Source organism: Mesoplodon bidens (assembly GCF_964165515.1).
Source record: "Mesoplodon bidens genome assembly, chromosome: 6".
Taxonomy (NCBI): domain Eukaryota; kingdom Metazoa; phylum Chordata; class Mammalia; order Artiodactyla; family Ziphiidae; genus Mesoplodon; species Mesoplodon bidens.
Genome location: NC_138162.1, coordinates 52579232 through 52596950, shown reverse-complemented (window position 1 = coordinate 52596950; position 17719 = coordinate 52579232). Strand labels below are relative to the sequence as shown.

The window sequence follows — 17719 nt, the reverse complement described above, 5'->3', positions numbered from 1 at the left end:
CCCAGCCGCTCCGCGGCACGTGTTATCTTCCCGGACCGGGGCACGGACCCACGTCCCCTGCATCGCCAGGCGGACTCTCAACCACTGCGCCACCAGGGAAACCCTATATTTAATTTTTAACAAGAGTATCTTAGGAATTTTTCACATTTTAGAATGGTGGACCTTGTAAGGACATGGAAAGAAAGCCAATACGATGAATGGTGAATAAATTGAAGTTCAGTGGACCTTCCAAACATCTCAAAGTCACCTTGTTACGGGTTGAATTTTGTTTGCCCCAAAAAGCTATGTTGACGTCTTAACCTTCAGTACCTCAGAATGTGACCTAATTTGGAAGTTAAGTCATTGAACATTTAATTAGTTAAGACAAAGTCACATGCGAGTAGGTGGGCTCCTAATCCAAAACGGTGTCCTTATTGAGAAGAGGGAAATTTGGATATGGAAACACAGAAAGAACTTGTGAAGACAGATGCAGCGGTTGGAGTTCTGCTGCTATAAGCCAAGGAACTCCTGGGGCTACCAGATGCTGGAAGATGCAAGGGAAGATAGTCTCCTAGAGGCTTTGGAGAGAGGCTGGCATGGCCAAAACTTTGATTTTGCATTTCTGGTTTCTGTGACAACTGAGAGAATAAATTTCTTTCGCTTTGAGCCCCAGTCTGTGGTACTTTGTTTCAAGAGGCACTACAAAGCTGACACACACCTCCAAATAAAGTCTGGTTAACTCACCATAAAATTAGGTCAATTGTTACTAATGTGAATAAATAACCATACTACTAATGATAAACCCTATGTTAATTATAGACAATTACCAAGAGAATCTTATTAAACTTCATTAACACCTCATGGAAAGAGTTGTAGGAAACAAGGATTTCATCTCATACGCTGAAACGTCTACAAAGTAAGTTAAAATTTAAATAGGAAATAAAATGATAATAGGACTTTTAGAGTTAAAACAAGTCAAACCAGTCTAATCAAAACTAAATCAAACCCGTCTAATCAGCTTTTGTATATGTATTGCTATTAACGTGAAAAGCTTACATTGTTTTCTATGTTTATAATAATTGCCAATTTTCGGATTAGCAGGAGTATACTCCTTATTTTCTTCTTCCACTTTATGTGGTTGTTCAGTCACAGGTTGCCGAGGTAAGGGCGTCCTCTCGGGCCCTGAAAAAAAGTATGAACAGAGATCAGAAATACGTTGATTTCTCTGACTATTTTCTTTCTCTAACTGCATTTTTTCCACAAGGATTTGAGGCAGAGATTTAAAATCTAAGTTATACCATATTTCCAACAATAAACTTTATATCACCCTATAGGAAATTGCCACGGATTGTTGGAGAGGGTGTGGAGAAAAGGGAACCCTCCTACACTGTTGGTGAGAATGTAAAATTGGTGAAACTGCTATGGAGAAAAGTATGGAGGTTCCTGTAAAAACTAAAAATAGAGTTGCCATATGATCCAGCAATCCCACTCCTGGGCATAAACCAAGACAAAACTACAATTCAAAAAATGAATGCATCCCTATGTTCACAGCACCACTATTTACAACAGCCAAGACATGGAAACAACCGAAATGTCCACTGACATATGAATGGATAAAGAAGACGTGGTCTATATATACAATAGAATATTACTCAGCCATAAAAAGCATGAAATAATGTCATTTGCAGCAACATGGATGGACCTAGAGATTATCCTACTAAGTGAAGTAAGTCAGACACAGAAAGACAAGTACCAGATGATATCACTTACATGTGCAATCTAAAATACGCCACAAATGAACCTATCTACGAAACAGAAACAGACTCACAGACATAGAAAACAGACTGTGGTTGGCAAGGGGGTGGAGAGGGAAGGACTGGGAGTTTGGGATTAGCAGATGCAAACTAGTGTATATAGGATGGATAAACAACAAGGTCCTAACTGTATAGCACAGGGAACTATATTTAAGATCCTATGATAAAACATGATGGAAAAGAATATCAAAAAGAATATATTGTGTACAACTGAGTCACTTTGCTGTACAGCAGAAATTAACACCGCATTGTAAATCAACTATAATTCAATAAAATGTTTTAAAAAATTACTACGGACCAATTTTCTAGGATAGTGGATCATGTTTCTTATATGCTGTATTTTTTTAAAGGGAATAAAAACACTTTTATTTGGAAATTTCAAGTTGCAAGGAGAGCTCTCAGCCAAGCTCTGTGACCTAGCTAGCCGATTATTTACAGGATATTTGGGCAGGAATTGTTCATGAGCTTTTAATTTGGAGTGCTTAAGTTGCCAAAGTGCTCTGAGCTCCAGTGAAGCACCACAGAATCCATAAAGGAAACTTTATCAATCACTCCCGGCAGCTACCTCCCCCAACTCCCGCCACGAAAGGCAGCCAATTGGCTTTCTAACCAAGACCACAGACACACACATTAGTGGAGTCACACTCCAAGTCCCTGTTTATAAATTGCCTTTCAAATGCTAGGGGATTCAGGTATAATATACTTAAGCTCCAGGCATGAACCCACCAAAACAAGGCATGCTGTGTATGATAAAGTCAGAAGAAAGCAGAATTGGATGAAGCCAATTTCTGGTAGAAACTCTACAATCAAAAACCATTCAGCCAATCACAACCTACTATTGTTCAATAGTGTACGGTCTTTAGCCAGTGGGATTCCTGGGTTTTTGCCCTTCGCCTGGGAGACTGATAAAATGTCTGACAAGAACTAATACCAGAGAAGTGGCCAGAGACCTATAGCAGAGGGAATGATGGGTACTATCAGTTTACACAATCCAGCCCTAAGGACAGAATCCAAGCCCCCAATGAGAAGCCACGTTCAGCATCTTCCAAGTCAACAAGGAGCAGTTATATTTTGCAAGAACTCGCAATCAAGCCCCAATCCAAGTTCATGCCTTTTTAAGAAAACACCTGTTGCTGGAGCATTTGCAGGAAAAGCAGACAGAACGCTAGCCAAGTTAGGCCCCTTATTCAATCCTTCCACCATAACTACGACCACCGCTACAGATTTACAAAGAGAAGTAAACTGCTAAGCTTGTGTGTCTGTGTGTGTGTGTTGGGGAGAGGGTAAAGGGAATGTTCTCTCTACCATCTCCTTGCTAGTCTTCTATCCTCTTTGGTCAAAGCTCTCTTCCTCCTCCTAAGTAATCCCAGGTAGGAAGTCAGCATGCTTAGTCACCTCACCCAGCCTGTCTTTCAAAGCCCTGCCCCTCTCCTTCTCCGCCTAAACGTTCCTCAGTAGACCATGCATCCAGGGTGAGCACATGGGCCAGCACCCCAGGCTGCACAAACTGCGCGCCGCGACCCTCACCCCGCATGCATTACCAGGGCCCAATCTGGGGGGGCCTCGCCGCAGCACCCAGCCCGGGGTGTTGCCCCCAACTCGGGCCCATCCAAGTCCAGGGGAGTGTAAGGGGAGGAGCAGGGGGCCAGGAGACCAGCCCTCCTTCCCAGGGCCACCCCCGCCCCCCGTCAGCAGCGGGAGAGGCTGTCGCCATGGCCACGCCCCCTCCTCAGGGCCAGCGCGGCAGGCTCCCTCCAGGTGCAGGCCCCGACTTCTCCCTCGGCCTGCGCAGGCGCTCAGGGCAGTTTAAGGCGGCGGGCGCGGCCGCGCCGACTGCGGAGCCGGGTAGGCAGAGGCAGGGCGAGCTCCGCCCGCTCCCCAACGCCCGTTCCCGGCCGCCTCAACAGCGGCAGCCAGCACCACGAGTCCACAACACACCGACCCACCTCCGCGCACCTCTTATCTGCTATTTTGATGAAAGTTTTTAATGCTCACCTTCATCGGTGGGATCTGTACCACTAATCGCTGGGTGAAAAAACCCACATAAAACAATAAACAATATAAAACTCATTGCGAAAATGACGTGATTTACCCAGTGATTTACTGGGTCTCAGAGTTTCGTGCCCAGCAGGTCCTATAACTAGCAGGGGCATTATGATGTCACTGCCGAATGGAGATCACAATGCTGGGGATGAACTTCCAAAAGCTTTGTGTGTGATTCAATCTGATGTCTTTACCTTTGGTGCTACAATAGTTTTTACGTTGTTTTTGGTTTTTTTTAATAAACCACTAACACATTTTCTTTGAAAACTAAGAGTTATGTTTTCCTGAGGTAAGGTAAAGTTTTGGTTTTTGGATTTTAAACAACAATTAATATTGCTGATAGAAAGATGAGAACAGACCATTTTGGTTTTCAAAGCATTTACAATACCATATGTTCTTTTGGATAACCACAAGGTATCTTCTGAAAAACTAATCAGACACCAAAATTCAGCCCAAATATCCTGCGAATTCTGGTTCATGGGCTATCTTAACTGTAATTCTTTATTTTATTTATTTATTTATTTTTGCACTACGAGAGCCTCTCACTGCTAGGGCCTCTCCCGTTGCGGAGCACAGGCTCCAGACGCGCAGGCTCAGCGGCCATGGCTCACGGGCCCAGCCGCTCCGCGGCACGGGTGATCTTCCTGGCAGGGGCACGAACCCGCATCCCCTGCATTGGCAGGCGGACTCTCAACCACTGTGCCACCAGGGAAACCCTATATTTAATTTTTAACAAGAGTATCTTAGGAATTTTTCACATTTTAGAATGGTGGACCTTGTAAGGACATGGAAAGAAAGCCAATACGATGAATGGTGAATAAACTGAAGTTCAGTGCACCTTCCAAACATCTCAAAGTCATCTTGTTATGGGTTGAATTTTGTTTGCCCCAAAAAGCTATGTTGACGTCTTAACCTTCAGTACCTCAGAATGTGACCTAATTTGGAAGTTAAGTCATTGAACATTTAATTAGTTAAGACAAAGTCACGTGCGAGTAGGTGGGCTCCTAATCCAAAACGGTGTCCTTATTGAGAAGAGGGAAATTTGGACATGGAAACACAGAAAGAACTTGTGAAGACAGATGCAGCGGTTGGAGTTCTGCTGCTATAAGCCAAGGAACTCCTGAGGCTACCAGATGCTGGAAGATGCAAGGGAAGATAGTCTCCTAGAGGCTTTGGAGAGAGGCTGGCATGGCCAAAACTTTGATTTTGCATTTCTCGTTTCTGTGACAACTGAGAGAATAAATTTCTTTCGCTTTGAGCCCCAGTTTGTGGTACTTTGTTTCAAGAAGCCCTACAAAGCTGACACACACCTCCAAATAAAGTCTGGTTAACTCACCATAAAATTAGGTCAATTGTTACTAATGTGAATAAATAACCATACTACTAATGATAAACCCTATGTTAATTATAGACAATTACCAAGAGAATCTTATTAAACTTCATAACACCTCATGGAAAGAGTTGTAGGAAACAAGGATTTCATCTCATACGCTGAAACGTCTACAAAGTAAGTTAAAATTTAAATAGGAAATAAAATGGTAATAGGAGTTTTAGAGTTAAAACAAGTCAAACCAGTCTAATCAAAACTAAATCAAACCCGTCTAATCAGCTTTTGTATATGTATTGCTATTAACGTGAAAAGCTTACATTGTTTTCTATGTTTATAATAATTGCCAATTTTCGGATTAGCAGGAGTATACTCCTTATTTTCTTCTTCCACTTTATGTGGTTGTTCAGTCACAGGTTGCCGAGGTAAGGGCGTCCTCTCGGGCCCTGAAAAAAAGTATGAACAGAGATCAGAAATACGTTGATTTCTCTGACTATTTTCTTTCTCTAACTGCATTTTTTTCACAAGGATTTGAGGCAGAGATTTAAAATCTAAGTTATACCATATTTCCAACAATAAACTTTATATCATCCTATAGGAAATTGCCACGGATTGTTGGAGAGGGTGTGGAGAAAAGGGAACCCTCCTACACTGTTGGTGAGAATGTAAAATTGGTGAAACTGCTATGGAGAAAAGTATGGAGGTTCCTGTAAAAACTAAAAATAGAGTTGCCATATGATCCAGCAATCCCACTCCTGGGCATAAACCAAGACAAAACTACAATTCAAAAAATGAATGCATCCCTATGTTCACAGCACCACTATTTACAACAGCCAAGACATGGAAACAACCGAAATGTCCACTGATATATGAATGGATAAAGAAGACGTGGTGTATATATACAATAGAATATTACTCAGCCATAAAAAGCATGAAATAATGTCATTTGCAGCAACATGGATGGACCTAGAGATTATCCTACTAAGTGAAGTAAGTCAGACAGAGAAAGACAAGTACCAGATGATATCACTTATATGTGCAATCTAAAATACGCCACAAATGAACCTATCTACGAAACAGAAACAGACTCACAGACATAGAGAACACACTGTGGTTGGCAAGGGTGTGGAGAGGGAAGGATTGGGAGTTTGGGATTAGCAGATGCAAACTAGTGTACATAGGATGGATAAACAACAAGGTCCTACTGTATAGCACAGGGAACTATATTTAAGATCCTATGATAAACCATAATGGAAAAGAATTTTAATGGAAAAGGATTTTCCATTCTTTCCAAAAAGAATATATATGTGTACAACTGAGTCACTTTGCTGTACAGCAGAAATTAACACCACATTGTAAATCAACTACACTTCAATAAAATGTTTTAAAAAATGGCTACGGACCAATTGTATAGGATAATGGATCATGTTTCTTGTCTGCTATTTTGATGAAAGTTTTAAATGCTCACCTTCATCGGTGGGATCCGTACCACTAATCTCTGGGTGAAAAACCCCACATAAAAAAATAAACAATATAAAAATCACTGGAAAAATGACATGATTTACCCAGTGATCTACTGTGTCTCAGAGTTTCCTTTCTTTGCCCAGCAGGTCCTGTAAGTAGCAGGGACATTAGGATGGCACTGCCCAATGGAGATCACAATGCTGGGGATGAATTTCCAAAAGCTTTGTGACTCAGTCTGATGTCTTTATCTTTGGTCCTACAATAGTTCTTAGGAGTTCTTTTTTAAATTTTTTAATAAACCACTATCAGATTTTCTTTGAAAATTAAGAACGATGTTTTCATGGGTAATGTAAATTTTTGGTTCCTGGATTTTAAAGAACAATTAATATTCCTGATAGAAAGATGAGAACAGACCTTTTTGGTTTTCAAAGCATTTACAATACCGTATGTTCTTTTGGATAACCACAAAGTATCTCCTAAAAAACTAATCGGACACCAAAATTCAATCCAAATGCCCTGCAAATTCTGGTTCATGGGCTATCTTAAGTGTAATTCTTTTCTTTTTATTTTTTTGCGGTACGCGGGCCTCTCACTGCTGTGGCGTCTCCCGTTGCGGAGCACAGGCTGCGGATGCGCAGGCTCAGCGGCCATGGCTTACTGGCCCAGCCGCTCCGCGGCACGTGTTATCTTCCCGGACCGGGGCACGGACCCACGTCCCCTGCATCGCCAGGCGGACTCTCAACCACTGCGCCACCAGGGAAACCCTATATTTAATTTTTAACAAGAGTATCTTAGGAATTTTTCACATTTTAGAATGGTGGACCTTGTAAGGACATGGAAAGAAAGCCAGTATGATGAATGGTGAATAAACTGAAGTTCAGTGCACCTTCCAAACATCTCAAAGTCACCTTGTTACGGGTTGAATTTTGTTTGCCCCAAAAAGCTATGTTGACGTCTTAACCTTCAGTACCTCAGAATGTGACCTAATTTGGAAGTTAAGTCATTGAACATTTAATTAGTTAAGACAAAGTCACATGCGAGTAGGTGGGCTCCTAATCCAAAACGTTGTCCTTATTGAGAAGAGGGAAATTTGGATATGGAAACACAGAAAGAACTTGTGAAGACAGATGCAGCGGTTGGAGTTCTGCTGCTATAAGCCAAGGAACTCCTGAGGCTACCAGATGCTGGAAGATGCAAGGGAAGATAGTCTCCTAGAGGCTTTGGAGAGAGGCTGGCATGGCCAAAACTTTGATTTTGCATTTCTGGTTTCTGTGACAACTGAGAGAATAAATTTCTTTCGCTTTGAGCCCCAGTTTGTGGTACTTTGTTTCAAGAAGCCCTACAAAGCTGACACACACCTCCAAATAAAGTCTGGTTAACTCACCATAAAATTAGGTCAATTGTTACTAATGTGAATAAATAACCATACTACTAATGATAAACCCTATGTTAATTATAGACAATTACCAAGAGAATCTTATTAAACTTCATAACACCTCATGGAAAGAGTTGTAGGAAACAAGGATTTCATCTCATACGCTGAAACGTCTACAAAGTAAGTTAAAATTTAAATAGGAAATAAAATGGTAATAGGAGTTTTAGAGTTAAAACAAGTCAAACCAGTCTAATCAAAACTAAATCAAACCCGTCTAATCAGCTTTTGTATATGTATTGCTATTAACGTGAAAAGCTTACATTGTTTTCTATGTTTATAATAATTGCCAATTTTCGGATTAGCAGGAGTATACTCCTTATTTTCTTCTTCCACTTTATGTGGTTGTTCAGTCACAGGTTGCCAAGGTAAGGGCGTCCTCTCGGGCCCTGAAAAAATGTATGAACAGAGATCAGAAATATGTTGATTTCTCTATTTTCTTTCTCTAACTGCATTTTTTTCACAAGGATTTGAGGCAGAGATTTAAAATCTAAGTTATACCATATTTCCAACAATAAACTTTATATCATCCTATAGGAAAATGCCACGGATTGTTGGAGAGGGTGTGGAGAAAAGGGAACCCTCCTACACTGTTGGTGAGAATGTAAAATTGGTGAAACTGCTATGGAGAAAAGTATGGAGGTTCCTGTAAAAACTAAAAATAGAGTTGCCATATGATCCAGCAATCCCACTCCTGGGCATAAACCAAGACAAAACTACAATTCAAAAAATGAATGCATCCCTATGTTCACAGCACCACTATTTACAACAGCCAAGACATGGAAACAACCGAAATTTCCACTGACATATGAATGGATAAAGAAGACGTGGTCTATATATACAATAGAATATTACTCAGCCATAAAAAGCATGAAATAATGTCATTTGCAGCAACATGGATGGACCTAGAGATTATCATACTAAGTGAAGTAAGTCAGACAGAGAAAGACAAGTACCAGATGATATTACTTACATGTGCAATCTAAAATACGCCACAAATGAACCTATCTACGAAACAGAAACAGACTCACAGACATAGAAAACAGACTGTGGTTGCCAAGGGGGTGGAGAGGGAAGGATTGGGAGTTTGGGATTAGCAGATGCAAACTAGTGTACATAGGACGGATAAACAACAAGGTCCTACTGTATAGCACAGGGAACTATATTTAAGATCCTATGATAAACCATAATGGAAAAGAATTTTAATGGAAAAGGATTTTCCATTCTTTCCAAAAAGAATATATATGTGTACAACTGAGTCACTTTGCTGTACAGCAGAAATTAACACCACATTGTAAATCAACTACACTTCAATAAAATGTTTTAAAAAATGGCTACGGACCAATTGTATAGGATAATGGATCATGTTTCTTGTCTGCTATTTTGATGAAAGTTTTAAATGCTCACCTTCATCGGTGGGATCCATACCACTAATCTCTGGGTGAAAAACCCCACATAAAAAAATAAACAATATAAAAATCACTGGAAAAATGACATGATTTACCCAGTGATCTACTGTGTCTCAGAGTTTCCTTTCTTTGCCCAGCAGGTCCTGTAAGTAGCAGGGACATTAGGATGGCACTGCCCAATGGAGATCACAATGCTGGGGATGAATTTCCAAAAGCTTTGTGACTCAGTCTGATGTCTTTATCTTTGGTCCTACAATAGTTCTTAGGAGTTCTTTTTTAAATTTTTTAATAAACCACTATCAGATTTTCTTTGAAAATTAAGAACGATGTTTTCATGGGTAATGTAAATTTTTGGTTCCTGGATTTTAAAGAACAATTAATATTCCTGATAGAAAGATGAGAACAGACCCTTTTGGATTTCAAAGCGTTTACAATACCGTATGTTCTTTTGGATAACCACAAAGTATCTCCTAAAAAACTAATCGGACACCAAAATTCAATCCAAATGCCCTGCAAATTCTGGTTCATGGGCTATCTTAAGTGTAATTTTTTTCTTTTTATTTTTTTGCGGTACGCGGGCCTCTCACTGCTGTGGCGTCTCCCGTTGCAGAGCACAGGCTGCGGATGCCCAGGCTCAGCGGCCATGGCTTACTGGCCCAGCCGCTCCGCGGCACGTGTTATCTTCCCGGACCGGGGCACGGACCCACGTCCCCTGCATCGCCAGGCGGACTCTCAACCACTGCGCCACCAGGGAAACCCTATATTTAATTTTTAACAAGAGTATCTTATGAATTTTTCACATTTTAGAATGGTGGACCTTGTAAGGACATGGAAAGAAAGCCAATACGATGAATGGTGAATAAACTGAAGTTCAGTGGACCTTCCAAACATCTCAAAGTCATCTTGTTACGGGTTGAATTTTGTTTGCCCCAAAAAGCTATGTTGACGTCTTAACCTTCAGTACCTCAGAATGTGACCTAATTTGGAAGTTAAGTCATTGAACATTTAATTAGTTAAGACAAAGTCACATGCGAGTAGGTGGGCTCCTAATCCAAAACGGTGTCCTTATTGAGAAGAGGGAAATTTGGACATGGAAACACAGAAAGAACTTGTGAAGACAGATGCAGCGGTTGGAGTTCTGCTGCTATAAGCCAAGGAACTCCTGAGGCTACCAGATGCTGGAAGATGCAAGGGAAGATAGTCTCCTAGAGGCTTTGGAGAGAGGCTGGCATGGCCAAAACTTTGATTTTGCATTTCTGGTTTCTGTGACAACTGAGAGAATAAATTTCTTTCGCTTTGAGCCCCAGTTTGTGGTACTTTGTTTCAAGAAGCCCTACAAAGCTGACACACACCTCCAAATAAAGTCTGGTTAACTCACCATAAAATTAGGTCAATTGTTACTAATGTGAATAAATAACCATACTACTAATGATAAACCCTATGTTAATTATAGACAATTACCAAGAGAATCTTATTAAACTTCATAACACCTCATGGAAAGAGTTGTAGGAAACAAGGATTTCATCTCATACGCTGAAACGTCTACAAAGTAAGTTAAAATTTAAATAGGAAATAAAATGGTAATAGGAGTTTTAGAGTTAAAACAAGTCAAACCAGTCTAATCAAAACTAAATCAAACCCGTCTAATCAGCTTTTGTATATGTATTGCTATTAACGTGAAAAGCTTACATTGTTTTCTATGTTTATAATAATTGCCAATTTTCGGATTAGCAGGAGTATACTCCTTATTTTCTTCTTCCACTTTATGTGGTTGTTCAGTCACAGGTTGCCGAGGTAAGGGCGTCCTCTCGGGCCCTGAAAAAAAGTATGAACAGAGATCAGAAATACGTTGATTTCTCTGACTATTTTCTTTCTCTAACTGCATTTTTTTCACAAGGATTTGAGGCAGAGATTTAAAATCTAAGTTATACCATATTTCCAACAATAAACTTTATATCACCCTATAGGAAATTGCCACGGATTGTTGGAGAGGGTGTGGAGAAAAGGGAACCCTCCTACACTGTTGGTGAGAATGTAAAATTGGTGAAACTGCTATGGAGAAAAGTATGGAGGTTCCTGTAAAAACTAAAAATAGAGTTGCCATATGATCCAGCAATCCCACTCCTGGGCATAAACCAAGACAAAACTACAATTCAAAAAATGAATGCATCCCTATGTTCACAGCACCACTATTTACAACAGCCAAGACATGGAAACAACCGAAATGTCCACTGACATATGAATGGATAAAGAAGACGTGGTCTATATATACAATAGAATATTACTCAGCCATAAAAAGCATGAAATAATGTCATTTGCAGCAACATGGATGGACCTAGAGATTATCCTACTAAGTGAAGTAAGTCAGACACAGAAAGACAAGTACCAGATGATATCACTTACATGTGCAATCTAAAATACGCCACAAATGAACCTATCTACGAAACAGAAACAGACTCACAGACATAGAAAACAGACTGTGGTTGGCAAGGGGGTGGAGAGGGAAGGACTGGGAGTTTGGGATTAGCAGATGCAAACTAGTGTATATAGGATGGATAAACAACAAGGTCCTAACTGTATAGCACAGGGAACTATATTTAAGATCCTATGATAAAACATGATGGAAAAGAATATCAAAAAGAATATATTGTGTACAACTGAGTCACTTTGCTGTACAGCAGAAATTAACACCGCATTGTAAATCAACTATAATTCAATAAAATGTTTTAAAAAATTACTACGGACCAATTTTCTAGGATAGTGGATCATGTTTCTTATATGCTGTATTTTTTTAAAGGGAATAAAAACACTTTTATTTGGAAATTTCAAGTTGCAAGGAGAGCTCTCAGCCAAGCTCTGTGACCTAGCTAGCCGATTATTTACAGGATATTTGGGCAGGAATTGTTCATGAGCTTTTAATTTGGAGTGCTTAAGTTGCCAAAGTGCTCTGAGCTCCAGTGAAGCACCACAGAATCCATAAAGGAAACTTTATCAATCACTCCCGGCAGCTACCTCCCCCAACTCCCGCCACGAAAGGCAGCCAATTGGCTTTCTAACCAAGACCACAGACACACACATTAGTGGAGTCACACTCCAAGTCCCTGTTTATAAATTGCCTTTCAAATGCTAGGGGATTCAGGTATAATATACTTAAGCTCCAGGCATGAACCCACCAAAACAAGGCATGCTGTGTATGATAAAGTCAGAAGAAAGCAGAATTGGATGAAGCCAATTTCTGGTAGAAACTCTACAATCAAAAACCATTCAGCCAATCACAACCTACTATTGTTCAATAGTGTACGGTCTTTAGCCAGTGGGATTCCTGGGTTTTTGCCCTTCGCCTGGGAGACTGATAAAATGTCTGACAAGAACTAATACCAGAGAAGTGGCCAGAGACCTATAGCAGAGGGAATGATGGGTACTATCAGTTTACACAATCCAGCCCTAAGGACAGAATCCAAGCCCCCAATGAGAAGCCACGTTCAGCATCTTCCAAGTCAACAAGGAGCAGTTATATTTTGCAAGAACTCGCAATCAAGCCCCAATCCAAGTTCATGCCTTTTTAAGAAAACACCTGTTGCTGGAGCATTTGCAGGAAAAGCAGACAGAACGCTAGCCAAGTTAGGCCCCTTATTCAATCCTTCCACCATAACTACGACCACCGCTACAGATTTACAAAGAGAAGTAAACTGCTAAGCTTGTGTGTCTGTGTGTGTGTGTTGGGGAGAGGGTAAAGGGAATGTTCTCTCTACCATCTCCTTGCTAGTCTTCTATCCTCTTTGGTCAAAGCTCTCTTCCTCCTCCTAAGTAATCCCAGGTAGGAAGTCAGCATGCTTAGTCACCTCACCCAGCCTGTCTTTCAAAGCCCTGCCCCTCTCCTTCTCCGCCTAAACGTTCCTCAGTAGACCATGCATCCAGGGTGAGCACATGGGCCAGCACCCCAGGCTGCACAAACTGCGCGCCGCGACCCTCACCCCGCATGCATTACCAGGGCCCAATCTGGGGGGGCCTCGCCGCAGCACCCACCCCGGGGTGTTGCCCCCAACTCGGGCCCATCCAAGTCCAGGGGAGTGTAAGGGGAGGAGCAGGGGGCCAGGAGACCAGCCCTCCTTCCCAGGGCCGCCCCCGCCCCCCGTCAGCAGCGGGAGAGGCTGTCGCCATGGCCACGCCCCCTCCTCGGGGCCAGCGCGGCAGGCTCCCTCGAGGTGCAGGCCCCGACTTCTCCCTCGGCCTGCGCAGGCGCTCAGGGCAGTTTAAGGCGGCGGGCGCGGCCGCGCCGACTGCGGAGCCGGGTAGGCAGAGGCAGGGCGAGCTCCGCCCGCTCCCCAACGCCCATTCCCGGCCGCCTCAACAGCGGCAGCCAGCACCACGACTCCACAACACACCGACCCACCTCCGTGCACCTCTTATCTGCTATTTTGATGAAAGTTTTAAATGCTCACCTTCATCGGTGGGATCTGTACCACTAATCGCTGGGTGAAAAAACCCACATAAAACAATAAACAATATAAAACTCATTGCGAAAATGACGTGTTTACCCAGTGATTTACTGGGTCTCAGAGTTTCGTGCCCAGCAGTTCCTATAACTAGCAGGGGCATTATGATGTCACTGCCGAATGGAGATCACAATGCTGGGGATGAACTTCCAAAAGCTGTGTGTGTGATTCAATCTGATGTCCTTATCTTTGGTGCTACAATAGTTTTTACGTTGTTTTTGGGTTTTTTTTTAAATAAACCACTAACACATTTTCTTTGAAAACTAAGAGTTATGTTTTCCTGAGGTAAGGTAAAGTTTTGGTTCTTGGATTTGAAAGAACAATTAATATTGCTGATAGAAAGATGAGAACAGACCATTTTGGTTTTCAAAGCATTTACAATACCGTATGTTCTTTTGGATAACCACAAGGTATCTTCTGAAAAACTAATCAGACACCAAAATTCAATCCAAATATCCTGCAAATTCTGGTTCATGGGCTATCTTAAGTGTAATTCTTTATTTTATTTATTTATTTATTTTTGCACTACGAGAGCCTCTCACTGCTGGGGCCTCTCCCGTTGTGGAGCACAGGCTCCAGACGCGCAGGCTCAACGGCCATGGCTCACGGGCCCCGCCGCTCCGCGGCACGGGTGATCTTCCCGGCAGGGGCACGAACACGCGTCCCCTGCATCGGCAGGCGGACTCTCAACCACTGTGCCACCAGGGAAACCCTATATTTAATTTTTAACAAGAGTTTCTTATGAATTTTTCACATTGTAGAATGGTGGACCTTGTAAGGACATGGAAAGAAAGCCCATATGATGAATGGTGAATAAATTGAAGTTCAGTGGACCTTCCAAACATCTCAAAGTCATCTTGTTACGGGTTGAATTTTGTATGCCCCAAAAAGCTATGTTGACGTCTTAACCTTCAGTACCTCAGAATGTGACCTAATTTGGAAGTTAAGTCATTGAACATTTAATTAGTTAAGACAAAGTCACATGCGAGTAGGTGGGCTCCTAATCCAAAACGGTGTCCTTATTGAGAGGAGGGAAATTTGTATATGGAAACACAGAAAGAACTTGTGAAGACAGATGCAGCGGTTGGAGTTCTGCTGCTATAAGCCAAGGAACTCCTGGGGCTACCAGAAGCTGGAAGATGCAAGGGAAGAATAAATCAAACCAATCTAATCAAAACTAAATCAAACCAGTCTAATCAGCTTTTGTATATGTATTGCTATTAACTTGAAAAGTTTCATTGTTCCATACCTTTATAATAACTGCCAGTTTTCTCATTAACAGGAGTATACTCCTTATTTTCTTCTTCCACTTTGGTTGTTCAGCCACAGGCTGCTCAGGTAAGTGCGTCGTCTTAGGCCCTGAAAAAAAGTATGTCCAGAGATCAGACATATGTTCATTTCTTTGATTATTTTCTTTTACTAACTGCATTTTTTCACAAAGGATTTCAGTCAGAGATTTAAAATCTAAGTTATACCATATTTCCAACAATAAACTTTATATCATCCTATAGGAAATTGCCACGGAGTGTTGGAGAGTGTGTGGAGAGAAGGGAACCCTCCTACACTCTTGGTGGGATGTAAAATTGGTGAAACTGCTATGGAGAACAGTATGGAGGTTCCTCTAAAAACTAAAAATAGAGTTGCCATATGATCCAGCAATCCCACTCCTGCGCATATATGAAGACAAAACTATAATTCAAAAAGATGAATGCACCCCTGTGTTCACAGCAGCACTATTTACAAAAGCCAAGACATGGAAACAACCGAAATGTCCACTGACATATGAATGGATAAAGAAGAAGTGGTATATATATACAGTAGAATATTACTCAGCCATAAAAAAGCATGAACTAATGCCATTTGCAGCAACATGGATGGACCTAGAGGTTATCATACTAAGTGAAGTAAGTCAGATAGAGGAAGTCAAGTACCAGATGATATCACTTACATGTGGATTCTAAAATATGTCCCAAATGAACTTACCTACGAAACAGACACAGACTCACAGACATAGAAAACAGACTGTGGTTGCCAAGGGGGTGGAGAGGGAAGGATTAGGACTTTGGGATTTGCAGATGCAAACTAGTGTATATAGGATGGATAAACAACAAGGTCCTACTGTATAGCAGAGGGAACTATATTTAATATCCTATGATAAACCATAATGGAAAAGAATATCAAAAAGTATATATATGTCTATAAGTGAGTCACTTTTCTGTAGAGCAGAAATTTACACCGCATTGTAAATCAACTATACTTCAATAAAATGTTTTTTAAAAATTGCTATGGACAAATTTCCTAGGATAATGGATAATGTTTCTTGTCTGCTATTTTGATGAAAGTTTTAAATGCTCACCTTCATCGGTGGGATCCGTACCACTAATCTTTGGGTGAAAAACCCCGCATAAAAATATAAATAGTAAAAAAGTCATTGGGAAAAGGACGTGATTTATCCAGTGATCTACTGTGTCTCAGAGTTTTCTTTCTTTTCCCAGCAGGTTCTGTAACTAGCAGAGACATTAGGATGTCACTGATAAATGGAGATCAGAATGCTGGGGATGAATTTCCGAAAGCTTTGTGACTCAGTCTGATGTTTTTATCTTTGGTCCTACAATAGTTTTTAGGTGTTTTTTTTTTTTAATAAACCACTATCAGATTTTCTTTGAAAATTAAGAGTTATGTTTTCATGAGGTAATGTAAATTTTTGGTTCCTGGATTTTAAAGAACAATTAATATTGCTGATAGAAAGATGAAAACAGACCCTTTTGGTTTTCAAAGGAATTATAATATCGTATGCTGTTTTGGATAACCACGAAGTATCTCCTATAAAACTAATCAGACATCAAAATTCAATCCAAATGTCCTGCAAATTCTGGTTCATGGGCTATCTTAACTGTAATTCTTTTTTTTTTTTTTTTTGCGGTATGCAGTCCTCTCACTGCTGTGGCCTCTCCCGTTGTGGAGCACAGGCCGTGGACGCGCAGGCTCAGCGGCCATGGCTCATAGGCCCAGCCGCTCCGCGGCATGTGGGATCTTCCCTGACCCTGGCACGAACCCGTGTACCCTGCAGCGGCAGGCGGACTCTCAACCACTGTGCCACGAGGGAAGCCCTTAACTGTAATTCTTTAGGGGAAAGTTGTTTGAAACATCCTTTTGGGGGCGGTTTAAGACCTATATTCTTTATAGAATATAATATATTTATTTTGCTAAAAACATTTTATCAGTGAAACCGATCTTTCACCTCACATCATACAGATTGAGAAAATTATCTAACAGTTAGAAGAGGACTTAGGCCTGGATAATATTATCCATACATTCTTCATATAATAACTCATATAATAAGCAATAAAGGCAAGAAATCAAATGAACAATACCACCAATGTTGCTCTTCATATTAAAGGATCACCTAATATCCCCTCCCACAGTTGCAATTATTATTGATGGAGTCTCTTAGCTCTGGACAATATTCATAATTAAAATGACACAAGCATCAGGAGAAAAAGCGCACAAGTTTAAAAAGACTTGAATGTTTTTTCAGTATAATGAAGGCTCACAAATGAAGTCCAGCCAGCGTGGCATTGACTGGGCATACCTGAGGTACTAAAGAGTAAACTCGGAAGGAGTCTAATTGCTTAAGAGGGTGAGAGGAAGCAGAGAGGACTTATTCTAAAGTAAAAGCTGGTTAGGATCACAGCCTCAGTCCTCAGTCAACGAAAGGGAGGTCGTCCTGTGTTTAGTACTGTTTTTCTTTTAGG

General features: G+C 41.1%; 1 protein-coding gene across 1 annotated transcript in view; it reads right to left on the bottom strand.

The window, feature by feature from the left end:
* LOC308619281 (uncharacterized protein) overlaps positions 1 to 17719 on the bottom strand; it is a gene marked incomplete at both ends in the record, with an annotated part of 66290 nt that overhangs the window by 11965 nt on the left and 36606 nt on the right. Inside the window, 4 exons of the mRNA XM_081237905.1 lie at positions 1036 to 1161; positions 5484 to 5609; positions 8323 to 8448; positions 11158 to 11283. Of these exons, the coding sequence (XP_081094031.1) occupies positions 1036 to 1161; positions 5484 to 5609; positions 8323 to 8448; positions 11158 to 11283 (504 nt within the window). The remainder of the gene's footprint in view (positions 1 to 1035; positions 1162 to 5483; positions 5610 to 8322; positions 8449 to 11157; positions 11284 to 17719) is intronic.